The following is a 21,590-nucleotide window of genomic DNA, read 5'->3' on the forward strand; positions in this document are numbered from 1 at the left end:
TCTGCCACTAAAATTAATTATATTGTTGTAAAAATTCTATCCTTATGTTGAGTAATTTTTTTTACAGTCATTAACAATAACTAATTACTTATTAAGTCTAAAAATATATTAATTATTTACATGTTTATGTACAAGATTTGATTGAATAACAAAAAAAGACCATGAATTTCTCAAAGTTCATTTAAATGTATCCATAATTCATTTTCCAAAAAATTTTTAGGAGATTTATTTATTGAATACATTTTTGGTGATGAAAATACAAGTAACAATAGTATTTTCAATACTATTGAATTCTTTGGCACAAAATTAACTTAGTTGATCATTTTTTTCAACTGAAATCAAATTACAACATAAAAAAATGATTTAAAAAACTCAAATATGAACATATTAACTGACTGATTAATAAAACAGGAAACATTGTGAATTTTCAGCAGAAAGCTTTAAAAATAGTCTAGTTAAGTTGCAGAAGATAGTTTAACACCCTGACTACCATTTTTTTTCATGATCACTTACACTGGAGCCAAAAATATAGTTTATTCTTATTTAGGTTTATTTTAATTCAACGTTTTTAAATATGGAACTAAAAATATTACTCTTAAGCATAAGGAAATGTATTTGAATCAGTGGCTATAGCTGCAATGGGCCCAAAAACTAAGAAAGATTGGGAGTGAGAGCACATTATTGCTTAAATTCTTATATTAATAATAATAATAAGATTCTGAAAGTGGATGGGTGTGTGTTAATATTTTATTACTAACATATAGTAGGAATAGTAAAAACAAGTTAAAGAATATATATCATCCATATTAATTCAAACACTAAAATAAGTGATTTTCCACAGATAAATAGAAATTCTTTAAAATATACCTGATATGTGACTATAAGCAAAAATAAAATAAACATAGATCTGCCATGTTGTTGGGCCCGTGTCTGATTCCTCCCACTGTTCGTATTACATTAGAAAGATCTAAGTAAAACAGTCATTTACCATAGGTAACAAATACAACACATTCAAGGGAAGTCATTAAATTTGTCATGGTAACCAAGGTGTTGTTTGACATTCCATTAAGTGTTTAGTTTAAACCTGAAGTCATAATTCTGCAAGATGTGTTTAAGAGAGGTAGAAGTTTTATACTGAAGTTACCAAGAGTCAAACTTAACCAATGTCACATCACAGGGAATACCAAATAAAGGTATATATTGATTAAAAGTAGTTTTGGATGGATTAAAAAACTGAGTCACAAGATGATTGAGTCGATGGTCACGAGTGATTTTCAATAGCTTTGATTGCAATTTCTTTTTTCTTCAAAAATTTGAACACAAGGTGTTGCATAACACTATTATACAAATTATAGAATAAAATACATATTCACAGATTCATTTTTGATAATTAATAGCAGTCAAGTAATATTAATTTTCACATGATCGAACATGAAGTACGTTCCTTCAAGTGAACTGTAATGGACGGTGTAGGAGAATTAGAATGTTTTTTTTGTACATATATTTCATCATTGGTAGGTTGATGTTCTGAATTCATGCTGATTTTTTCTAACGAACAAGATATACTAGATGAACGACAAGCTCTGAAATCAGGTGTTGAACATCTAGCCTTCTGTTTTACTTCTAAGATGTCATTCAAAGTAGTAACTTGTCCTTGAATAATAACCATGAAAGGCTTATAACCAATGCTGTAATCAAACATAAAATATTAATAAACAACAATATCAAAGTTTACAAAGAAAAATCAACCATGATTAGTCATACATATGAATTAGAAGTGTGTTGGACAGGAAATTCAAAAAGAACTTGTCCAAACTAAACTTTTTGTCAAAATGTTCACGATAACTGATTTTATCTGTATAGGGATTGAACACTGCTACTCCCTCTGACCATCACACTCCTCCCAAAAAGGTCATTGACTCATCTTGTCACCTTTGTTTGCCTTAGCCAGTTAGCCATCATCTCTCAACTACATGAAGACTGAAAAACGGAGTCACCTTCTCCCTCAACATTTATCTCAAATTCTTTTTCTGAACCGCAATATATAGAATGTAATGCAACTAATATAATTCATGAATAAACCAATGTTATGTTAGATAATTACTGAAATACCTACCTACACCAATGTTATTATGCAGGTAGTTCATTACAACTTTTGTTGTAAAATAAATAAATATGAACATAAAAAAAACTATAAATATAAATAATTACAATAATAAAAACACAGGGCATCCAAATTGAAACTCAAATCATAAACCTCTTTAAAGAATGCCAATTCATTGAACCCACCACTCGCAAAATCAATGTGATTTGAGGAAAAGGATTCTATCACTGAGTAAAAGAACGTAATGAACATGTTCAAAAAGACCTTGTCTGTGAATGGAGTGACTGTTTGGGATTTGAATCCAGCAAATGACATGTCTTACACACCTCTAATATGACTTATATTAATATATTATTGGTAGGAATACAGAGAATATTAGAAAAAATAAATGAGCTTTTTTAAAAAAGAAATAAAATAATAAAAAACATATCAATAGATTTGATGATTGACTTTTAATTATGTAGTTAATTAAATAAGTTAAGTGGTTTTAATGAATTAAGGCATAGCTAAAAAATAACGAGAAAGAATTACTTTTAAACTAAATCAATTAACTCTTTTTTTTAATCATTAAATCAATGAAATAATGCTTAAATTTCATTTTAAAAATTTTTAGAAAATATTTTCCTGTAGACTCATGTAAAATTAAATATACTCACTGTAAAATAAGACAGATCATTGTCTAGCAATTAAATATCATTTTAAACTAGAAAACTCAAGATCATGATAAAAAAAATTTCAATTTCTTACCAATCAGTATCACTCCATTGACACAATGAAATAATGTTCTGCTTCAATCTTACAACTGCTTCAAACGATTGATCTTGGGACCTGGCAGCATTAGTTATTCGATACACAGCCATTGCATCCCGCAATAAGACTGATATAAGAAGAGCCCATTGTAAGCATCCTGCATCCATGAGAAGCTGTAATAGGTATCTAAAAAAAAAATAGTGTAATAGGTTATGAATATAAAAATAAAATAAGTGAATAATCTTTTCAACTTCATTATTAATTTTTTTAAATTTAAAAACATATATATTTACTTTTAATAGTAAATATATTAATCTTGGCATTAAAAAACTTAAGTAATTTTTTCTTTTGGAAAAAATAACTGAAATGTATGATAATCAATAATATATATAATGTAGTGATTAATTAAATCTTCAAATAATTGATATATAACATCACAAAAAAAAAAAAAAAAAAAAAATGACTTGGAAAAAATATTTTAAACAATATATACAGAATAATAGTCGAAAACATTATTTTTGTTTATGAATAATAAATAACTATTTCATTCAAATCAAGTTATTGTTGGATTGAGAATATTCAAATAATTAATTATTTCAACAATTTTAATATTATAGGTGTTATAATGATTAAATTTGTGGACTAGTTAACTCTAAGAGTGAATAAGGTGGTGATGTTAGTTTTATGAACTGGCATCTGGTTCTGAAAATTACTTTGACATGAATATGAAGATCAAATAAAATGTGAGTTTCTTAAATCAGTTTCCTAATTATAATTCTGTTAGTAGATCACAGTACAAAATTTAGCACTACTAATTAAATACATTTTTCATTGATAGAAGAATAATTTAATAGGTTTTTAAGAACAGTAATCCTGAACTAACTCTGGGATTTTCATTCACATAGACACACAATAATTTTTTGGACTACTACAAATTTCATTAATACTGTAAATTAGGTTTTGTAGGAAGCTAATCAAGAATTTGCTGTCAGATGTTTGTTTGTTTCTGGAAGTGTACAAGCACTTTCTAAATTTTAGGATCTACTATAGATTAAAACAATATTAGGATAAATAAAATTTAGGACAGCCATGTATAGTATAGAATGATGTATAATATACAAGTAAAATAAATCTTACTTTTATTAAATATTTAATGCATCTAAATTCTAATGCTTATGCACAAACGGAAACCTGACTGCATAAATCAAAATAACAAGCCTTGAAAAACTACTAAGCGATCCATAAGTTAAAGAAATCTGGAATTTAAAATATCTGAAATCAATATTTTCATGAGAGCATGAAAATCCAACCACAAATTCGAAATTAGCAAGTTTAAAGATCTACTAAACAATTCTTACATCATGAAATTAGTAGTAGAGCTAAAAATTCTGACAGATAATTATATTAGGCAATTACTCCATCTTTTAATATATTTGTTAATACAGGCACCCAGTTCAATGAACTAATACTTCAATTGAATTATAGGCAACTGACATTTATAGAAACTAACATTTAAATTCAACTCTGAGCCAGTGTAATAGAAGACTATTTTAATCTATGAAACTATCAAAATATTTTTTAATTCCATTATGAATGTATTAGGTTGGTACATATAAAATGTTGGATTTATTTTTTTTTTGCATACAAATATTTCTCTTCCTGTTTTTGTTATGCTTTTGTTTATGGCATAACCTAATACTTCTCATTTTGCTATGCTTTTGTTTTTGGTATAATCTCATTTATAGTTGTTCTGTCCATCACCAGAGTCACATTTCAACCAAAAGTGATTTTCTCATAAGTGTTCCTTTTTGTTATTTGTTTTGAATTTTGTACTGATATGAATTCCACCGATATTAATGTAATTTTTTCGTATGTGTATAAACTTGGTAATAATACTGCAAAAGCTGCATGCAGTATAAACCAGGCATTTGGGAGAATACTGTTAAAGATTGAAAAGTGCAGCATTGGTTTGAAAAATTTAGGTCAGGTGATTTTTCACTACAAAATGAACCACGAGGAAGACCCAAAACAATCATGAAAAATGATAATCTGAAGGCATTGGTGGAAGCAATCCAACTGTATCCACGAGGGAACTTGCTACCAGGATGGAAGTTGACCCTATAACGATATTGTGACATATTTCTGAAATTGGCAAGGTGAAAAAAATGGATAAGTGGGTATTTCTCCAAGACAATACTCGGTCGCATACATTGAACAGCACAATTGTGAAATTAAATTAATTGAAATATGAAGTTTTGCAGCACCCAGCCTATTCACCGGATCTCTCGCCAACCGACTTTCATTTTTTAAAAAAATATTTGGATCTGTTTTTACAGGCTAAACAGTATATAAATGAAAACAGCCTGAAAAATTCGATATTTGAATTTATTGATTCTAAAGATCAAAATTTTTTTAAGACAGGCATCTAAGATTTAAAGAAAAGTCTATTGAAGCAAATGGAAAATATTTTGATTAAAATAAACAGCTTGTGAAAAAAGATATGCATTTTTATATATTTACTTAAAAATTCAACATTTCATATGCACCAACCTAATATAATAGATTTGAATAATACCCAAGGCTAATATTGTAAATGCTAATCAAAAACAAAATTCAGTAGAATAAAAAGAAATATTTTAAATTACCTGAGCTGTATATCAGCTTTCGGTGAACCTTTAGTTGTAATCTGTTTTGAAAGGTAGTCGAGGATTTGAGGAGATGGAATTTCACCCCAAGGCGAGTTTATTTGATGAGAAGAGACACTTTCAAAATCTTCATTGTAAAACCAACTATCTGTTTCACTGACCATACTTATATCATCTACAAAAGCATTTTGATAAAATTAAAACTTTAATAGGACAAAAAATAAAGGGTTATAAATAATACCTAATATTTGAGTATCACTAAAGGGTTTTCACTTTAATTTTAATTAAAGATGTTTTTGATGATCAAACATATTAATTAAAACGCACAGACTGATAAATCACAACATAGAATAGTACCAGACAAAAACGCCAAAACAAAACCAAGACTGATAATTCAATTAATAAGTTAGACAGAAATCATAATCACACAAATGAACTATCATTTTAGTTTTTTATAACAGGACTTGTGTGTTTTAAGAGATTCTAGTTCCATATGATTTTATAAATTGATTTTCAATTTGACAAAGTTTGTTTCTAAATCATTTAATGATCAATTTGACTGTTTCAAACTTGCTAATAATAGACTAATTTTTTAAAAGTAAAAAAAAAAAAGAAGTTTTACATTAAGATTAAATAAAGATTTATTAAAATGTTTTAGTACAAATTATCCTTATTCAAATGTTTGGGCGGCCAAAGATCTACTAGGTCTGAAAAAAAAAAATAAAATAGAGTTACATAAAAAATTAACCATTCTAGATATGCAAAAAATGCATTTAAACAAAAGAAGTGTTTCATTTGTTGAGCTTGTCTCCAGCCTCAATTTACCAAAGAACACATTAAACCATATTCACATCAAAGGTGTACCAAGAGAGGACGACAATTTGCCCTGCACTCAGAGCTAAAGGGGCTACATTTATTCTTTTAAAAATATGAATTTCTGGAGTTAAATATTTTTTATTTTACACACTTCCAATAACATTTTTTACATGTCGAAAGATTTTTTTTCTGTTTTTAATTTAAGGGCTTAAATGCAGAATATTTGAAAAAACTTCCTCTGAAATATCATTAATTTTATTTATACAAAATAATTGACAGTCTCTCATTTTTAGTACTAATATAAAATAAATAAAGAATTTCATTAACATCAAAACGATAAAACAATTTTCATGCAACTGCCAAAAACAGACTGGGACATTGGAATTAGCCTTAAGTACCTGATCTGTTCTGATCTCATTTCATATTAAACGGTTCTATTAACTGATGTATTTTAGGCAGGAATATAATTGTTAAATACAAATTTTCATAGGAAAATCAAAAAAAAAAATTCAACCAAAATTTTTAAGTACATTTATTTTGTTTATCAGAAAAAATTAAACATCTCTTATTGTTAATAGTAATAAACTATGAATAAATATAAAATATCAAAGAATTAAGTAATTATTGTTTTTCCACGAAAGTTATTACAATAGTAAAATTTTACTTTCACTCGCCTTTACAAAATACATAGTGAGGGGATTGCTATCCCGAATAATAAAGAAATACCAGTTTTTAAATATACAAGGAATAATTTCATCTCAAAGTGGTAAGTAAAAGTTGTGTGATGGGTGCACTTTTTTTTTTTTTTTTTTAATTAATAATAACTTTATTTCAAGGAAATTATAAACAGTGTAGAACCCTCCTTAACTGGCTCCTTGGATTAATCAGAGGTTAAAAGAAAATAAATACATTAACTACAAAGAAAACACTTAAAAATTAACTGACTTTCTGAATAATCTTAAAAACTTAAAAATAATTTATTAAATTAAATCATATATCTACAGAAATTTATTTTAGTTAGCTCCAATAACTTTAAATTGATCAATTAATATTCATTTCACCAATATATGAAGTTTTAGAATGTATTTTAATTTTTACCAAATATATACGTTAAATCAATAGGTAAGTTTTTTTCCATTTATATAATCCAGATTAACTGGCTGTATACCAGTCCCAATTAGAATAGATAAGTGGGGTTCTACTGAACTTTGCTTTTATCCCATCAAATGAAAAAATTATTGTTTAGAAAAAATATTGGTTTGGTATGCTAATGATTCCCATAAGACAAATTAAAAATTAAATTAATTGATTATGTCTACTTTCTATTAATAGGATGAATAAAACTATGAAACGAATCACCAAAGATTCTTCTAATTAAAAATCGCATATGTTTTCTATCAGCTAATTAGATCTATCACATATGATTCTTTCCAAACAGTCAGTATTAGATAAAGAAAAACAAATTGGAAAATATCTCATGATGGCTTATAAGTAATAATTATTGTACATCATTTAATCAACTCATACTGCTAATTTTGATTCAGCATCTTGTACCGTGCTACTCCAGTAGGCACGTTAGATTATAAAGTGCATCTATTGGGGATTTTCCATTATATTTTATTTATAAGGTGGTTCAACTTTCACTTTCATACCCTTTCTCTATTAGTACATCAACCCATTCTGCATGTTTTCTTAGAATTGAAAATTTTTTGTTACTGACATAATTAATTACTCCATAAAAATAATGAAAAGCATAGTAATACATGCATGTGTTGCTGATATTGTTATAATTCTTCAGTTTGATTAGCTTGTTTATGTGTTGAGTTTGTTAGGTCACTTCAAGAGAATAATATTATTAGGAAAAACAAGACCATTCTACATGAAGTTTCGATGAAATATTTATGTTTTTGATTATTTCATTGGACTTTGGAGGTTTTTCAAATTTATGAATCGGGATAATCAAATAATATCAAACTAGTCATTTATTTCTTTTATTTAAAATAACTATTTTAGCTTGATTTATAGTTCTTCATGAATAATTGTTAAAATTTTATGTCTTCACTCGACTAAAGGTAACCGGCCAATAGTTCATTTGTACACTTTTTTATTCATTTTGGCAGATTTTTAAAAGAATAGAAATCAAAAGTACCAACTCTACTACATGATATGTTAATGTATCTAAAAAAATGATTCCCGAATAAGGATCACCAAGAAGAGACAGAAACAGTCAACGGGATCAATTGTACCCGAGTAAATTAAAGTGCCAACTTTAACAGGCTTGTGACTGCAGTGGCACCAGTTCAAATCCGGCCTGAGGGGGGTCAACTTTTATTTCTGTAATGGTCCCAAGAAATGAAAACTTGATTCCACACGTCATGGGTTATCATGGTTAAAATAGAGTGGTACCTTGTAGATAAACCCCCTCCCCCCTTTATATAAAATAAGTTAACAGGAAGGGGGTTATAAAAAAAACAAAAACAGTAAAAAAAAAAAATAAGAAAGGGAAATGTTATAATTGAGAATGAAAAGAAAAATTTCAATAACTATGACTTGTGAGAGATAAAAAAAATCTGCATCCAAAAACCATGTGAAAACTTAAATAGTTTCCCATGTATCAGTGAAAATAATTCTTCATTATATAAAACACGTAATGATTTATTCCTGTATTGACCAATCCTCAGAATGCCTCCACTATAAAAATTTACTTTATTCATATTTTCCTCATCAGTATCTCATCTCATAACTAAATATACCCGAAAAAAAAAAAATCTGTTTTCCTTTTCTTAACTTAAAACAGTGTATAATAATTTGATGTATAATTATTTTCTGGAATAGAAAATAATAAAATATCTCTGGCACATTTGCTTTAACTTTATGTCACACAGCAACATCAATGTTTTGCTCCAACAACTCCCTTTTAATTTCAATTTTTTTTTTTTTAATTATGTCATGTAAGTTTCCTAAAGCTCATAATTAAATAATGATGTATGATTAATAAGATAATTTTGCTTTAGATAAAGGAGATTAAATTAACATTTGGGTGGTATACCTAGAGTATCCAATCCATGGTGACAAGTATTAAGCACCTACCGATAGGTAAAAAATTTATCTCATTAACCAGAGGGATAATTTCCCTTATACAGAATTGAATGCTCTATAAAGACTTTCTTTTAAGATTGTAAATACAAAAACTTCTTACCCAAGCATTAATGTTTGTTTGTTAGTTACACATTTATTCTATACAGTATCAACACAACTCTAACATGATGATGGTGCTGAATAGCATTAGTACTTCAAAGGTTTTTAAATAATAAATTGTTTATCAATTTATCCCATTAATCTATGAATTGATTTATACATCTATTAGCATTCCTAATAAAATAATATAATATAATTCCTAAAATAATTATTTTCTAGTTTTCCCTAGGCCCAAACAATACTTATTTATAAATACAAGTATTTTCAATCTTGAAAACAATTGTGATAATTAAGTGACAAATACACAACACAAAAATAAAGCAATTCAATGTCAATTAGATTTGAATTTTTAATATCAAAATGTGAATTATTGTATTTTAACCTGTTTGCGGCATTGATAACATTTGCTCCGATATAGATGGTCCTAACATATGGCCTTGATAGCTCATGTAACCACTATCACCAACTTGGCTAACAGGCTCTATAGTTTCAGCACTGCTTCTTCGATCTGAAAGTCAATATATTTATACATGAAATTATAAGAGAAATAATTGAGCAGGGGATAAAATATAAAAGAAATGAAGCAGATAAAGATATTGGGAGTAATAAAATAAATAAGATATCAATTGATATTCATAAAATATCAATATTATTATTAGATTATTGTTAAACCCTTAATTAGGACCAAGAAGAAGGATTTCAGAAGTAAAAAAATATTGTGTTAAAAGATCATTATAAGAGTATAGGAGACAATCCAGCATATTTCTTATAGCATTTTAATTCATAAACCTAAAAACAATACTATATTTTAACTGACCTACTCCTTCATCAATTTTGTACCATTTTTCTTATACTACATATGCAAGCTCGGAAATATTTTTAATAGAAAGATGATGAAAAAATACATAAAAATGATGTATCAATTTATAAGATTCCTGTTTATGAAGTGCCTGGAAATAATAATGTGATTGAGAATAGTTCTACTTTTTCTTCCACCCATTTGCCTTATAAGGATTCTTTTAGTCATGGGTGCCAAGTACTTCTGTTCCTGACAAGATTCCTCATTTCTTCTAAGGTCTCCTCCCCTCCCCCCCCCCCTGTGTCTCCATATTCCTTCCAAGTTGCTGATAGAGGAAGTTTTTGGTTTCCCACCAAGTCTTGAGAATACAAGATTCTAAAATGGTGAAAATTCTTCAATCTTAAAATTATTGAAAAGTATTTTGCAGGGTATTTTTACTAAATAGATGAGAGTATTAATAAGTATATGTTTTCTGTACACCATACATTTTTGCTGCTCATCAGCCACACATGACGTATAAAAGTTAAAAAGCAATAATGATTGATGAAACTGCAGAGGTAGACCTATTATTTTTTCCTCTAGCATTTTTTTACTAGCATTTTTTTACCATTTGTTTGGACGTGAGAATCATTTCAGCCATTATATATTCGGCACCCTGAGTGTGGGAGTGCATATATATAATTTACATGTATTTAAGAGAAAAAATTATAATTCTGTTCTCTTCCTGAAATTCTTCTATATTTTTTATTGTGGTTAACATTTTTTATACTCTTCTACTTCTTATACTTGATATTTGTACCCATTTTTTAAGTAAGTGATCAATGATTGGTTCTAATAACATTTCTTAATTGCATTGTATTAAGAAATAATTAATTAGGGTAAATCAAATCCATCATTTCTGAGGGAAGTTAAAGATTCAATCCAACAAGGTCTACCCATTAGTAATTCTTGTATATCAGGAGTCCTCAACTTTTTACTATCTCTGGGCACATTTATTGGTTATTTATCAGGTAGTGAGGAAACAAGGCAATTTTGTTGTGTTTATTCAATTTTAATTTGGATTTTAGATATGGTTAATAATAATTTATAAATAGAATAAATTAACAAGTATAAATACTGAGTATATATTGTAGTAATTATAATTATGAAGCACTAAATATAAATTAAGTTGAATGTAAAGTTACCAACACTATCATTAAATTTTTGTTATTGCTAAATAGGGGGAAAATGAAATAATAGCTATTGATTAATAACAGAAAAACATAAAATGCTACAATATAAATAATAACTTATTTATATTTTAAAGTACAACACATTTTCTATATAATCAACGAATATTAAAAAAAATATGTATATATGAAATATTTTATTGAAAACATGGCTATCTACAGCAGATCACATAGAACAATAATGATGATTGACAGGAAAACAGAAAATGATATAAATAAATTACCATTTCCAAATAATTTTGATTATATTTCCAATTAATTATAAGATATTTATAAAAAAGTTTACAATATTTTATTAAAAACTCGCCATTCTGCATTATGTAAAAAGGTTACCATGGTGATCACTGGTACAGATTATGTATATGTATTTATCCATGGAAACAAGTGATGTCAGCCAGGGACTGTGGTTGAGGACTCCTGCCATATATCATGACCAGACATAATATGGAATCATTATTTTTATTTAATATGTTAGCAAGCGCACTGGGAGATGGTCAATGCCCTCAAGAATAAGGGAAATTCACCACTAAGAACTAAATATTGAACTATGGGTAGGCTTCTTCTCTTGGTTCTTAAAAACTATGGTTTACTATAACATAAGGATTGATGGTTTCAGCCTTTCAGCGCTACCTCAAATTATAAATTTCTGTAGAAAGAGATACTATGTGTCCTAAGACCTTCAAGAGCTATAGTGCCAACCGTATATAATTATAAATTTATGAGAACAGAAATAATAAAGGAAATCATAAATAAAGTAACAAAATCACATTAAAGCCATCCGAACAGTAAAATATTCATTGCTTCAAGTAGTTACAATAAAGAAGCAATTGCTACAAATCAAAATAAAGAATAAAAACAATAGGTGAAAAATCAGAAAGCTGTAAACCTTATAGGAATGGTTCAAATAGAAAATGCAATAAACCTAAATACAAAACAGCTGAGCAAATAATATTGATTAACTGGTATTTCTGAATAACCATTAATCATGCAACAGACATGCAATGCCAGTAAAGGAGAGTATTATATTTTAATTAAATAAAAATTGGTACTTGTTTAATCTTGCTTCCCCCCAAGAAGGTTGTTGATTTATTTGTGGTACATGTAGGTGGCGCTAGTAGTCCATAGATACTTTATCAACTGAACCATGCTAAGACGTGTCGGCCTAAAAATGCAGGGACCAATCAAAACAATAAACTTTCATCTTATCTTATTAAGTTAGGTCTCTTATCTTATGAAGCTGAATCATTCAAGCACTAATATGAGACCTTAGTAAGCAGAAATAATGTTTATCAGGAAGTTTTCAGAAAATAATTAACTTGATAATTTCAGTAGAAATAAAGATTATTTATTTCATCATTACCAAAAGTAGATTAACATGTATATGGGCAAAACCTGTTACTTTGCTTATGAAATCCAACTAATACATCAGTAGTAATAGAAAACTAAGAGTTATATGATAAGAAGAAAAAAGAAGAAAAGCAGGAGATTACCCTTACTGTTTTGAGGCAGCAAGACTAAACAAGTACTTAAAAACCTGATATTAATATCAGTGACACAATAATCGACAAAGATGTGAAGGTAAATAAAGGATTATTTTGATCATCAAAAGTGAAAATATTACTTTAAGCATGGACCAATGTATCCATTTCAGTCGAGAAAATTAGAATGAAACTTTTTCCTTAAGCCTCAATATATGTAGATTCAAGTGTTTTCAGTGGTGGTGAAAAAACAATAGGAGAAGTTTAAGAGAAGTTAGGAATAAAATGGTACAGATTAATGATTGGGTGACTAAAAGTTCTTAAACAACATAAGAAAAAAATGTATGAAAACGAGGAACATTATCAAAATATGTCAGAGGCAATGTTTGTAAGATTTTACCAGATAAGAGGTAAGGGCATTATCTGTCATCAGGAACAATCAAACTAGTTAAAGCTCTCATGTTTGTTTATTGGTTTTTATGATAGAGAAGAAAAGATGACCGTGAACATAGAATGGATAAACTTTTATCACGATTAGAGATTTTATCAACCATTTAAGAGATAACTAAATGGGGTTATTCAGAAAATATAATCAAGCCTTCAGAAAATTTACAGTGATGAAATGAGACAGCCTTAAAAGTTTTACTGAGCAAGACTCTTGTAGCTAAGCTGAAAAAAAATCATCTCCCAATCATAAGAGAAATAAGGAGAGAATTCTATTCATTACTAATCAGAGCAATGACCAAAAACTTGAACTTTTTGAAAGTTTAAGCCAAGAACCTTCAACTCATGAAAAGTCTAGAACCTTCAAAAAATAAATGTGAGACACAGTGAAGATGATTAAATTCACCCAACATAAAAATGGAATCAAGAAAAAGGCACACTGACAAATGAGATGAGCATGGTCTAGAAGAGGTTCAGCTCTAGATAGAACAATAATAACAATAACTTTTTTGGTGTTTCAAAAGTATGAACTCATGTTTAATATATTATTTTTATACTTTAAATATTGTGGTCCTGTTGTATTTAACATGAAAATACAGTGATATTGCTACTTCTGTAATTTAATTATATTTTCCTTATTACCAATAAGGTGCTATTCGAGGATTTGCATATCCAAGGTAGTTGTTATGGGAGTATTTGTTCATATTAACCAAGCTAATAAAACTGTAATGCATATTAAAAATATTTTTATATGCATTTTACAAAGCATATTTTAATTTAGAAGTGGAATTGCACAGTATATTATTGTTTACATTATATCTATTTTAAATAAAGGATTTTCCTGTACCTTTCCTACTTCAAATTGTAAAAAATTCTTCTAAAAAATAAATTAAACACTTATTTATAGGTAATAATAAAAACATATCTTAAAATTGTTTCTAATAGAACACAATAACTCTCAAATGCCCACTTTGTTCTACATTGTATAACTGAGCATAAAAAAGATATGTTCTCCAAATATTTTATGACAATTTATTCAAAGTCTTCACAGATGTTAGCCTTCAGGATTTAATGTTCGTTTTTAGTTCTTTATATCTTTCACTAGTTAATGAGTATTTTAATTACGGTTAAATAGCATAATCACAATAAAAATAGTAACATTGATTTCAATAAAATAATAATTTTTTAAGTATTAATTATTAGATGGTATTTAATCTTATAGTTTTTTCTAACATTGTGGACAGAGCTGAGTGTAACATCTTGATGCCACCTGAGCAATATCATTACATTCTTCGGATACAGTATGGTGTGTATGGAGCCAAATCCTGTTGGTATTGAATATATCACCAATTACCTTCAAATGAATGCCAGCATAAACATATGGGATTCATCATCTTAAGAATTAATCTCTAAGGTAATCTCTTAGGGATTAGTAAATACCATTGCCATTCTATTGCACAAAATGCTAAAAGCTAGGCAAGGAGTTTTAATCTGAAGAAAGGATCCATTGGGTGGCAGAAAATGTTAATATTATTGTAAAGTAAGACCCCCACAAATCATTATAGAGAAAAACTGCACTATGACAAAAAAATGTAACTTTAATTTCTGTTTATCATGAAAAATAAATAAACACATCATAATAGGTTTGGTATATCATATGAATACTTGTGGATATGAGTAGCCTAGTTACAAACACGCCCAGGTCCAATTGGTAAAATGTTTTAAGAGATGGGAAAAAACATTTTCCATAAAAGAATAACATTAATGTTGCTATTTATTATTTTGATAGCAATATGTAATTAAAATTGAATGTTAATGATTTGTATATAACTGTATAATGCATTCAATTAGCATAAAATAGATTTTGGCCTAAATTATTTTTTATTATGTATTTGTTTAGTATAATGCATTCTATACAAGAGCAAAACATATACAGCACTACAAAAAGAATGAATTTCTCTTAATTGACTTACATCAGATTTTTTAACATATTTTTTCTAAAAAAAAAAAAAAGCTACAATGAACATAAAAATGTAAATAAAAATTAAAGTGGCACCTAGGGCCCGTTTGGACAAAAATAGAACAGAAAACACAGAACAAAAAGTGTAGTAAACATTTTTGGGGTCCCGTGGCTGAACTATGGTTGGCTCCACTAGACCTGGCCATTTTTTTATTAAAAAAAAGTCACATAATGTAACACTTTGTTAAAGAGAGAACTTTAGTATTGTATAGAGGATAAAACCCAACAAGCAGAAGAAATATTCAATATATTTTTGTGAAAAAATGGACCTGGGTGTGTTTGTAACTGAGCTACTCATATATCAATATTATGAAAACATATTGCGGCAAATAATGATTCTGCTTCATAACAGCTAGTTTGCTTCATCATTCTTCATGAGATTCCATCACTTTTATAGGTTTGAAGAATTCCCTGATTTTTTCTTAAGTATACCAGGTCAGGTAGATACCCTGCTAATTGAATACTAAAGTTCAACATCACAAGTTTCAATAGCTCTGACTAAAAATATTTAGATGTTTGTTGCAAATTTAAAGGACAAGTAGCAGATATGTTCTACAAGAATAAGTGAAGAATTATAAAAATATATACAGAGAGATGGGAGTTTGTAAGTTTCTAAAATAAATAAATGCTATTAAATAAAATAAATAGATAACATTCAATTGGTTCATACCAACCTGGTTCAGGACCTGAATCAGAAACATTACCACTGTTAAACGATGGAAAAGGCCAAGCAAAATCAGCATGTAAATTTTTAAGAGCCGACACACAGTGATCAATTATTGCAGCCCTATTACGTTCTCTGGCCAGCCACCTGACCAATGGGAAGTCTAAATTAGCAGCCATACATCCTAAATCATGTAATCTATGTTGACTAAGCAATCGACGGGCATGCCTTTCTATCATGACGTCCATGAAAAATTCTTCAGCAGACTTAGTGCTATCCCTATAGTTACAAATAAAAACACTTCATTACGTATAAACTAAAAAAATCTAAAACTGTGGGTAGGTGAATCTATCTGAATTACATTAGAAATTTATAATGGTTTCATGTATTCGTTTATTACTTTTATTTTTAGATATATTGGGTCATTCCATATGAAATGTCTGTTTTTATCATTTCAGAAATTCAAAGTGAGGTTAGTGGACTTTTGTTGATTACTACATTTATGTTAAGAGTAAAATGAACCGTTATTAATTCTCTATTGTTTTATATTTACTATATTCCAATTGATAGCACATGGTTTGGTATGCCATCAAATATGATCATGGAAACATGGGATTTGAGTAATTGTTTTTTTTATGAGTTAATTTGGCTCAGTAGATTGAGGTGGGCAGGGCATGTTGCTCGGATGGCTGAGAGTGATCTGCCAAGGAAAATAGTGACCGAGGTACTACACGGAGCAAGACGCAGAGGAAGGCCACGGCTTCGATGAAGTGATGATGCCAGGACCATGATGTGAGTGAGGAACTGGATGGCAGCCGCACAAGATTGTAATGATAGGTGGAGGCTGATGCAGGAGGCCAGGATTTGACATCGAGTTGTGGAGCCGAATTAATAATAATAAATTTGGACACTCAGAAGCCCAATCTGCAAGAACCATTACCACAGCGTTCAGGAAAGGATATTGTAATGAATGGACCACTTGCAGGTGGTTTGAAAATTTTTTGGCAGGTGACACAATTTGGATAACCAACCCAGAGGAAGGCCTAAAACAGCAACTGTCAACAATGAGCTTGGGCTGCGGTAGAAAAACCTCATCAAACAGTTAAAGGACTTGCAGCATAACTGAATACAAGTGTATCAACAGTTTTTCTACACTTAAGATTATTGGTAAAATAAAAAAGGTAGACCTATGGGTACCTCATCAATTTGATAAGCAGCAGCAGCCGCAGCATTATGAGACATGCGTTTCACTGCTTATAAGGCAAAAAACAAACCTTTTTTTTAAAGAATAATGTACGATGAAAATTGGACCAGGACACCATCCAGAGGTGAAATCATCACATCCACATCATACTGCAGTGATATTGACATAATGCATCAAAAACTTGCCAACGAACAACCTGTATTAGTTAACTGGAAGGGACCTATACTCTTACATGACAACACCATACCTCATGTTTCACAACAGACTGAAGAAACTAAATGAGCTGTATTATGAAGTCCATCCATACCCACCTTATTCGCCAGACTTATATCCAACAGATTTCCATCTGTTCAGAAATTTGGACAATTTCCTTAAAAGTAAAATTTTTGAAAATTATTCCCAGGTCAAAAACACATTTTCTGACTTCATTCCTTTACAAAACCCTACACTTTTCAGTTCTGGGATTGAAAAGTTGATAACAAATGGGAGAAAATGTATAGAAAATATGGGTAAATATTTTTATAAAAATATTTGATTTTATAAAGTTTTACTTTCCTGTGAAAACTGACATTTCACATAAAACGACAAATAGTAAGTAATCTAAAAAGATTTGTTTAAAAAAAATTAAGTTCTTTTTTTACCTAAAAAAAAAGGAGGAAATATTTGTTTTTTCTTTCAGAGATGAGATGTCTAGTTCCAATAAATAACAAATTACAAATAAAGCTGACTATAAAAACAAACTTACACACTATCAGATTTCACAGCAGGTACAGATTTCTTTCTTTTAAGTATATTCAAATCAGCAACAGATGTTCTAGAAGTTTTCTCAACATTTTGTATTTTAGGAGTTGTTGTGGTGCTAAAACTGCGTCCACGGGCAACCTAAAAAAAATGAATAATTACATATTAATCATGTTTTCAGTCAAACTGAACAATTTTGTTGTCAGAAGGCATACAAATATGCTATAAGAGTAACCTGATTTCAGCTGGGTTCAATACCATCAGCCCTAGCAGGTAGAAATTTTACCCGGCCATAACAAAGTGTCAGAGTTTTTAATAGGGGTGTTTGTTTCTACTTTGAATATTCCATCCATCCATCCAGGAAATTATGTTAACAAATTTTTTAAAATATTTATAAGGTAGGTAAAATTAATTCATATTTAATCTTTTTTTCAACATTTGTAATTTATTATTGAAAATTTAATAGTAGTGAAATCATTTTTTTTTTTTAAGATATTTCATAAAATATTTTTTTTTTTTTGGCATTTGACTCAAATCAAGAAGGAATATTACCCTTTTATGATTTTATATATATATATATATATATATATAAAATATATATATTATATATAAAAATTTGGAAATTTTTAGAATTATCCATTTAAATTCAAATAAGCAGGAAGAGTCAGATAAATATGTTGTTTGTGCGAGATTGCAACATTTTTATGTAACAAGTTTCTAGCTTAATAGTTTTTACAATACCCAATCCTTGTAGAAGAAGGTGAGAACATTCAAGTATCAAGAAATGAGGATGAAGCAATAGAACCAGCAGATTTTGAAGAGTTTCAAGACACCCTTAGAAGAATAAAGAACAATAAGACTCCTGGAAGCGACAGATGCAGCTGAGCTATTCAAATTTTTTGGTTAAAACCTTGACAAAGCAATGCATGATTTGGTTCTCACAATCAGACAGGAGAGTATGCCACAGCAACGGAGCAATAGTGTTATTTGCCCAGTATACAAAAAAGAGGAACAGTTGAAGTGTACAAACTATTGTAATATATTACTGCAATCATGTGCATAAAAAAAAAACACTCTACAACATCACCTTTTCAACTATCTCTATTTCTACTTTTAGTCCTCAACCAAATCATTTTTACAGAGGTTGGATGAAGAATATTTCAACAATTTCGACTGTTAGGAGTTGCTGTTGAATCAATTTTAAATATAATTGGACTCACAATTTCTAACATTAGCAATAGGAATTGGGGATTTGACGCACAGCTAATGGTACTGACAACACTAACATAAGTACCTGGGTTCCAAGAATTTAATTTAAATCATTTTTGGATTGATTAAATGTTTCTTCACCCAATGCTGGCCTACCTCCTGCTCTTGTTCCCAGTACTGCTTGTTAGCAGAAATATTTTTTTTTTGTAGTCTTCTTCATATTTTAATACTTATTTCTTAATTTGTAAGACATCCTCCATTGCAAATGTTGGTAAGTGTTGAACTTGTTTTCTAACAGAACAATTTTTGTATAGAATTAACAGTTATTTTTATTTATTTTTTTTTTTTTATGAAACTGCTATATATTTTTACCAATCCTAAGAGAATATCCTCCTCTCAAGGAGAGAAATTTTGACTTCTCTTGTTCCTGCAGCAATCTCAATGTAATTGCACCAATGAGACAACATAATCAATAAAATTAAGACACTTTTCCAAGTTTTGTATTTATTTTATGTAAACTTAAGTTTTTTGAGTTTACATAAAATGCAGCCTTAATTCATTATTGTAGGCAGTTTTTTAAAATAATAATCCTTTGTTCTTGTGAATGCAATTTGAAATGAATTGAAAAAAAGGATTTCATTATTTGTTTTAATAAATTATGATTCACTGATTAAAAATTGCTTAAGTTATATGGTAACTATAATATGATGAATGTTATTTATCTTATCTTTGCATAAGGAACGGAAAGAAAAAACATGAAACTTTGATAAAAACATAATAATTATGAAGTTCAATTAACATTTGATTTGAAGTTTTGAGAACACTAGCAAGATCAACCAACAGTAATCTCAGTTTCAGGTAACCTTGGTAACTTCGATAACAAAACTGTAGACCAGAAACAAGTCACTAAGTTACAGCAGTTTTACTGAACTCTAGGACAAATCTAAGTTGTGCAAATCCATTTTACTGGAGATTGGTGCAACCAGCCCTATGAAGCAATAGAGATAAGGATGCCATTGAAGCTAATGCAACAAGTAACATGATCAATCAAGATACAATGCAAATTTTGTGTTCAGTCGGATGGCTAATCGGAATTTCGCTCTGACTAAGGATTAAGAAAAGAGGATGCTTCAGCTAGCTTATCCTTCAATTTTGCCTTGAAATTTGGAGAAAGTTGTCTGACATCATAGCAAGCTCTTTTTGCAGCTCTAGAGAGAACCTTTCTTAATCTTCAGGGGGTTGTACTGTCAATAAACCTCATTGTGAATCAGAGAAAGACCAAATATATGTAAACAGGAATGGGAAGAGGAACACATGAGCAGAGAGTGACAATTGGAACTTGCATATTTGATTGTGTTACAGAATTTACCTAATCTTCGAGCACAGAAAAGGTCTACAAATAATACTTCACATGAAATTAACCACAGAATTTCAGCAGCAAATAGAAGCAATTTTGGCCTAAATAACCATAAACAGAGCATGCTCATCACGAGGCAAATCAAGTCCCAATTATATAAGACTTTCATAAAAACCAATCCTCACAAAATTGGATTCTGTTGAAGAATCATGATAAGGATCTTCTAATTATCAAACTAAAGCTCATAAGAAGGATAATTGGCCCTATAAAGGAGAGTTCTCAAGAATAAGGAAAACTCAGGAACTCTATGATTTATTTGCTGCTGCCAATATTGAGTTATTAAGTTTGGGATGCTGAGCTGAGCAGGGATGGGAGAAATAGAGATTCCTGAGAAGATCTTGGGTGAAGTGCTCAAACAATATAGGAGAGCCATAAAACCGAAACTGTGCTGGATGAGAGGGAAAGGGATCTGGGGTAACTACTACGAGGTCAAGAGAAAAATCGAAAGAGGATGTCCGCAGGGTTCGGTCCTAGGACCAGCTCTGTGGAAGCTAGTATTCGATGAGTTCGATGAGGGGGAACAAAAGGACAAGAGATTCCTTGCCACGGCCTACGTCGACGACCTGGGGCCTGTTTCATAATAAAGTACAAGTTAATACTACAAGTGTTTTACTTGTACTTTGTACTATTTCGAATCATAACTACAAAGTACAAAATACAAGTTGTACTTTCGAAAGTACAAGTAAAACATTGGAAGGTTACACCTTACTGTTAGGCTTCTAAACCGGGAAAATAAGTGACATGAGCTGCCTTTTCTAGCGTTAGGTTGTTTTACGGTTTCTTATTTCAGCAATACGAACAATTGTTTTAAATGATATGTAGTATATTAGTTTTTGCAGTTTTAATGTATTTCTTTATATTAAAATGTTGGT

The 21,590-nt window shown here is 29.3% G+C and overlaps 1 protein-coding gene across 1 annotated transcript in view; it reads right to left on the reverse strand.

Annotated features, from left to right (window-relative positions):
• Positions 1–1,293: 1,293 nt before the first annotated feature.
• Positions 1,294–21,590, reverse strand: part of Rich (Guanine nucleotide exchange factor subunit Rich) — a 63,923-nt gene continuing 43,626 nt past the window's right edge. Inside the window, exons 18-23 of the mRNA XM_014428282.2 lie at positions 18,097–18,233; positions 16,158–16,426; positions 9,896–10,021; positions 5,500–5,674; positions 2,852–3,040; positions 1,294–1,688 (exon numbers count right to left, since the gene is read on the reverse strand). Of these exons, the coding sequence (XP_014283768.1) occupies positions 1,418–1,688; positions 2,852–3,040; positions 5,500–5,674; positions 9,896–10,021; positions 16,158–16,426; positions 18,097–18,233 (1,167 nt within the window). The 3' untranslated portion in view covers positions 1,294–1,417. The remainder of the gene's footprint in view (positions 1,689–2,851; positions 3,041–5,499; positions 5,675–9,895; positions 10,022–16,157; positions 16,427–18,096; positions 18,234–21,590) is intronic.

The sequence above is a fragment of the Halyomorpha halys genome, unplaced genomic scaffold (genome assembly GCF_000696795.3).
Source record: "Halyomorpha halys isolate HHAL.00 unplaced genomic scaffold, Hhal_1.1 Scaffold709.1, whole genome shotgun sequence".
In the NCBI taxonomy this organism is placed as follows: domain Eukaryota; kingdom Metazoa; phylum Arthropoda; class Insecta; order Hemiptera; family Pentatomidae; genus Halyomorpha; species Halyomorpha halys.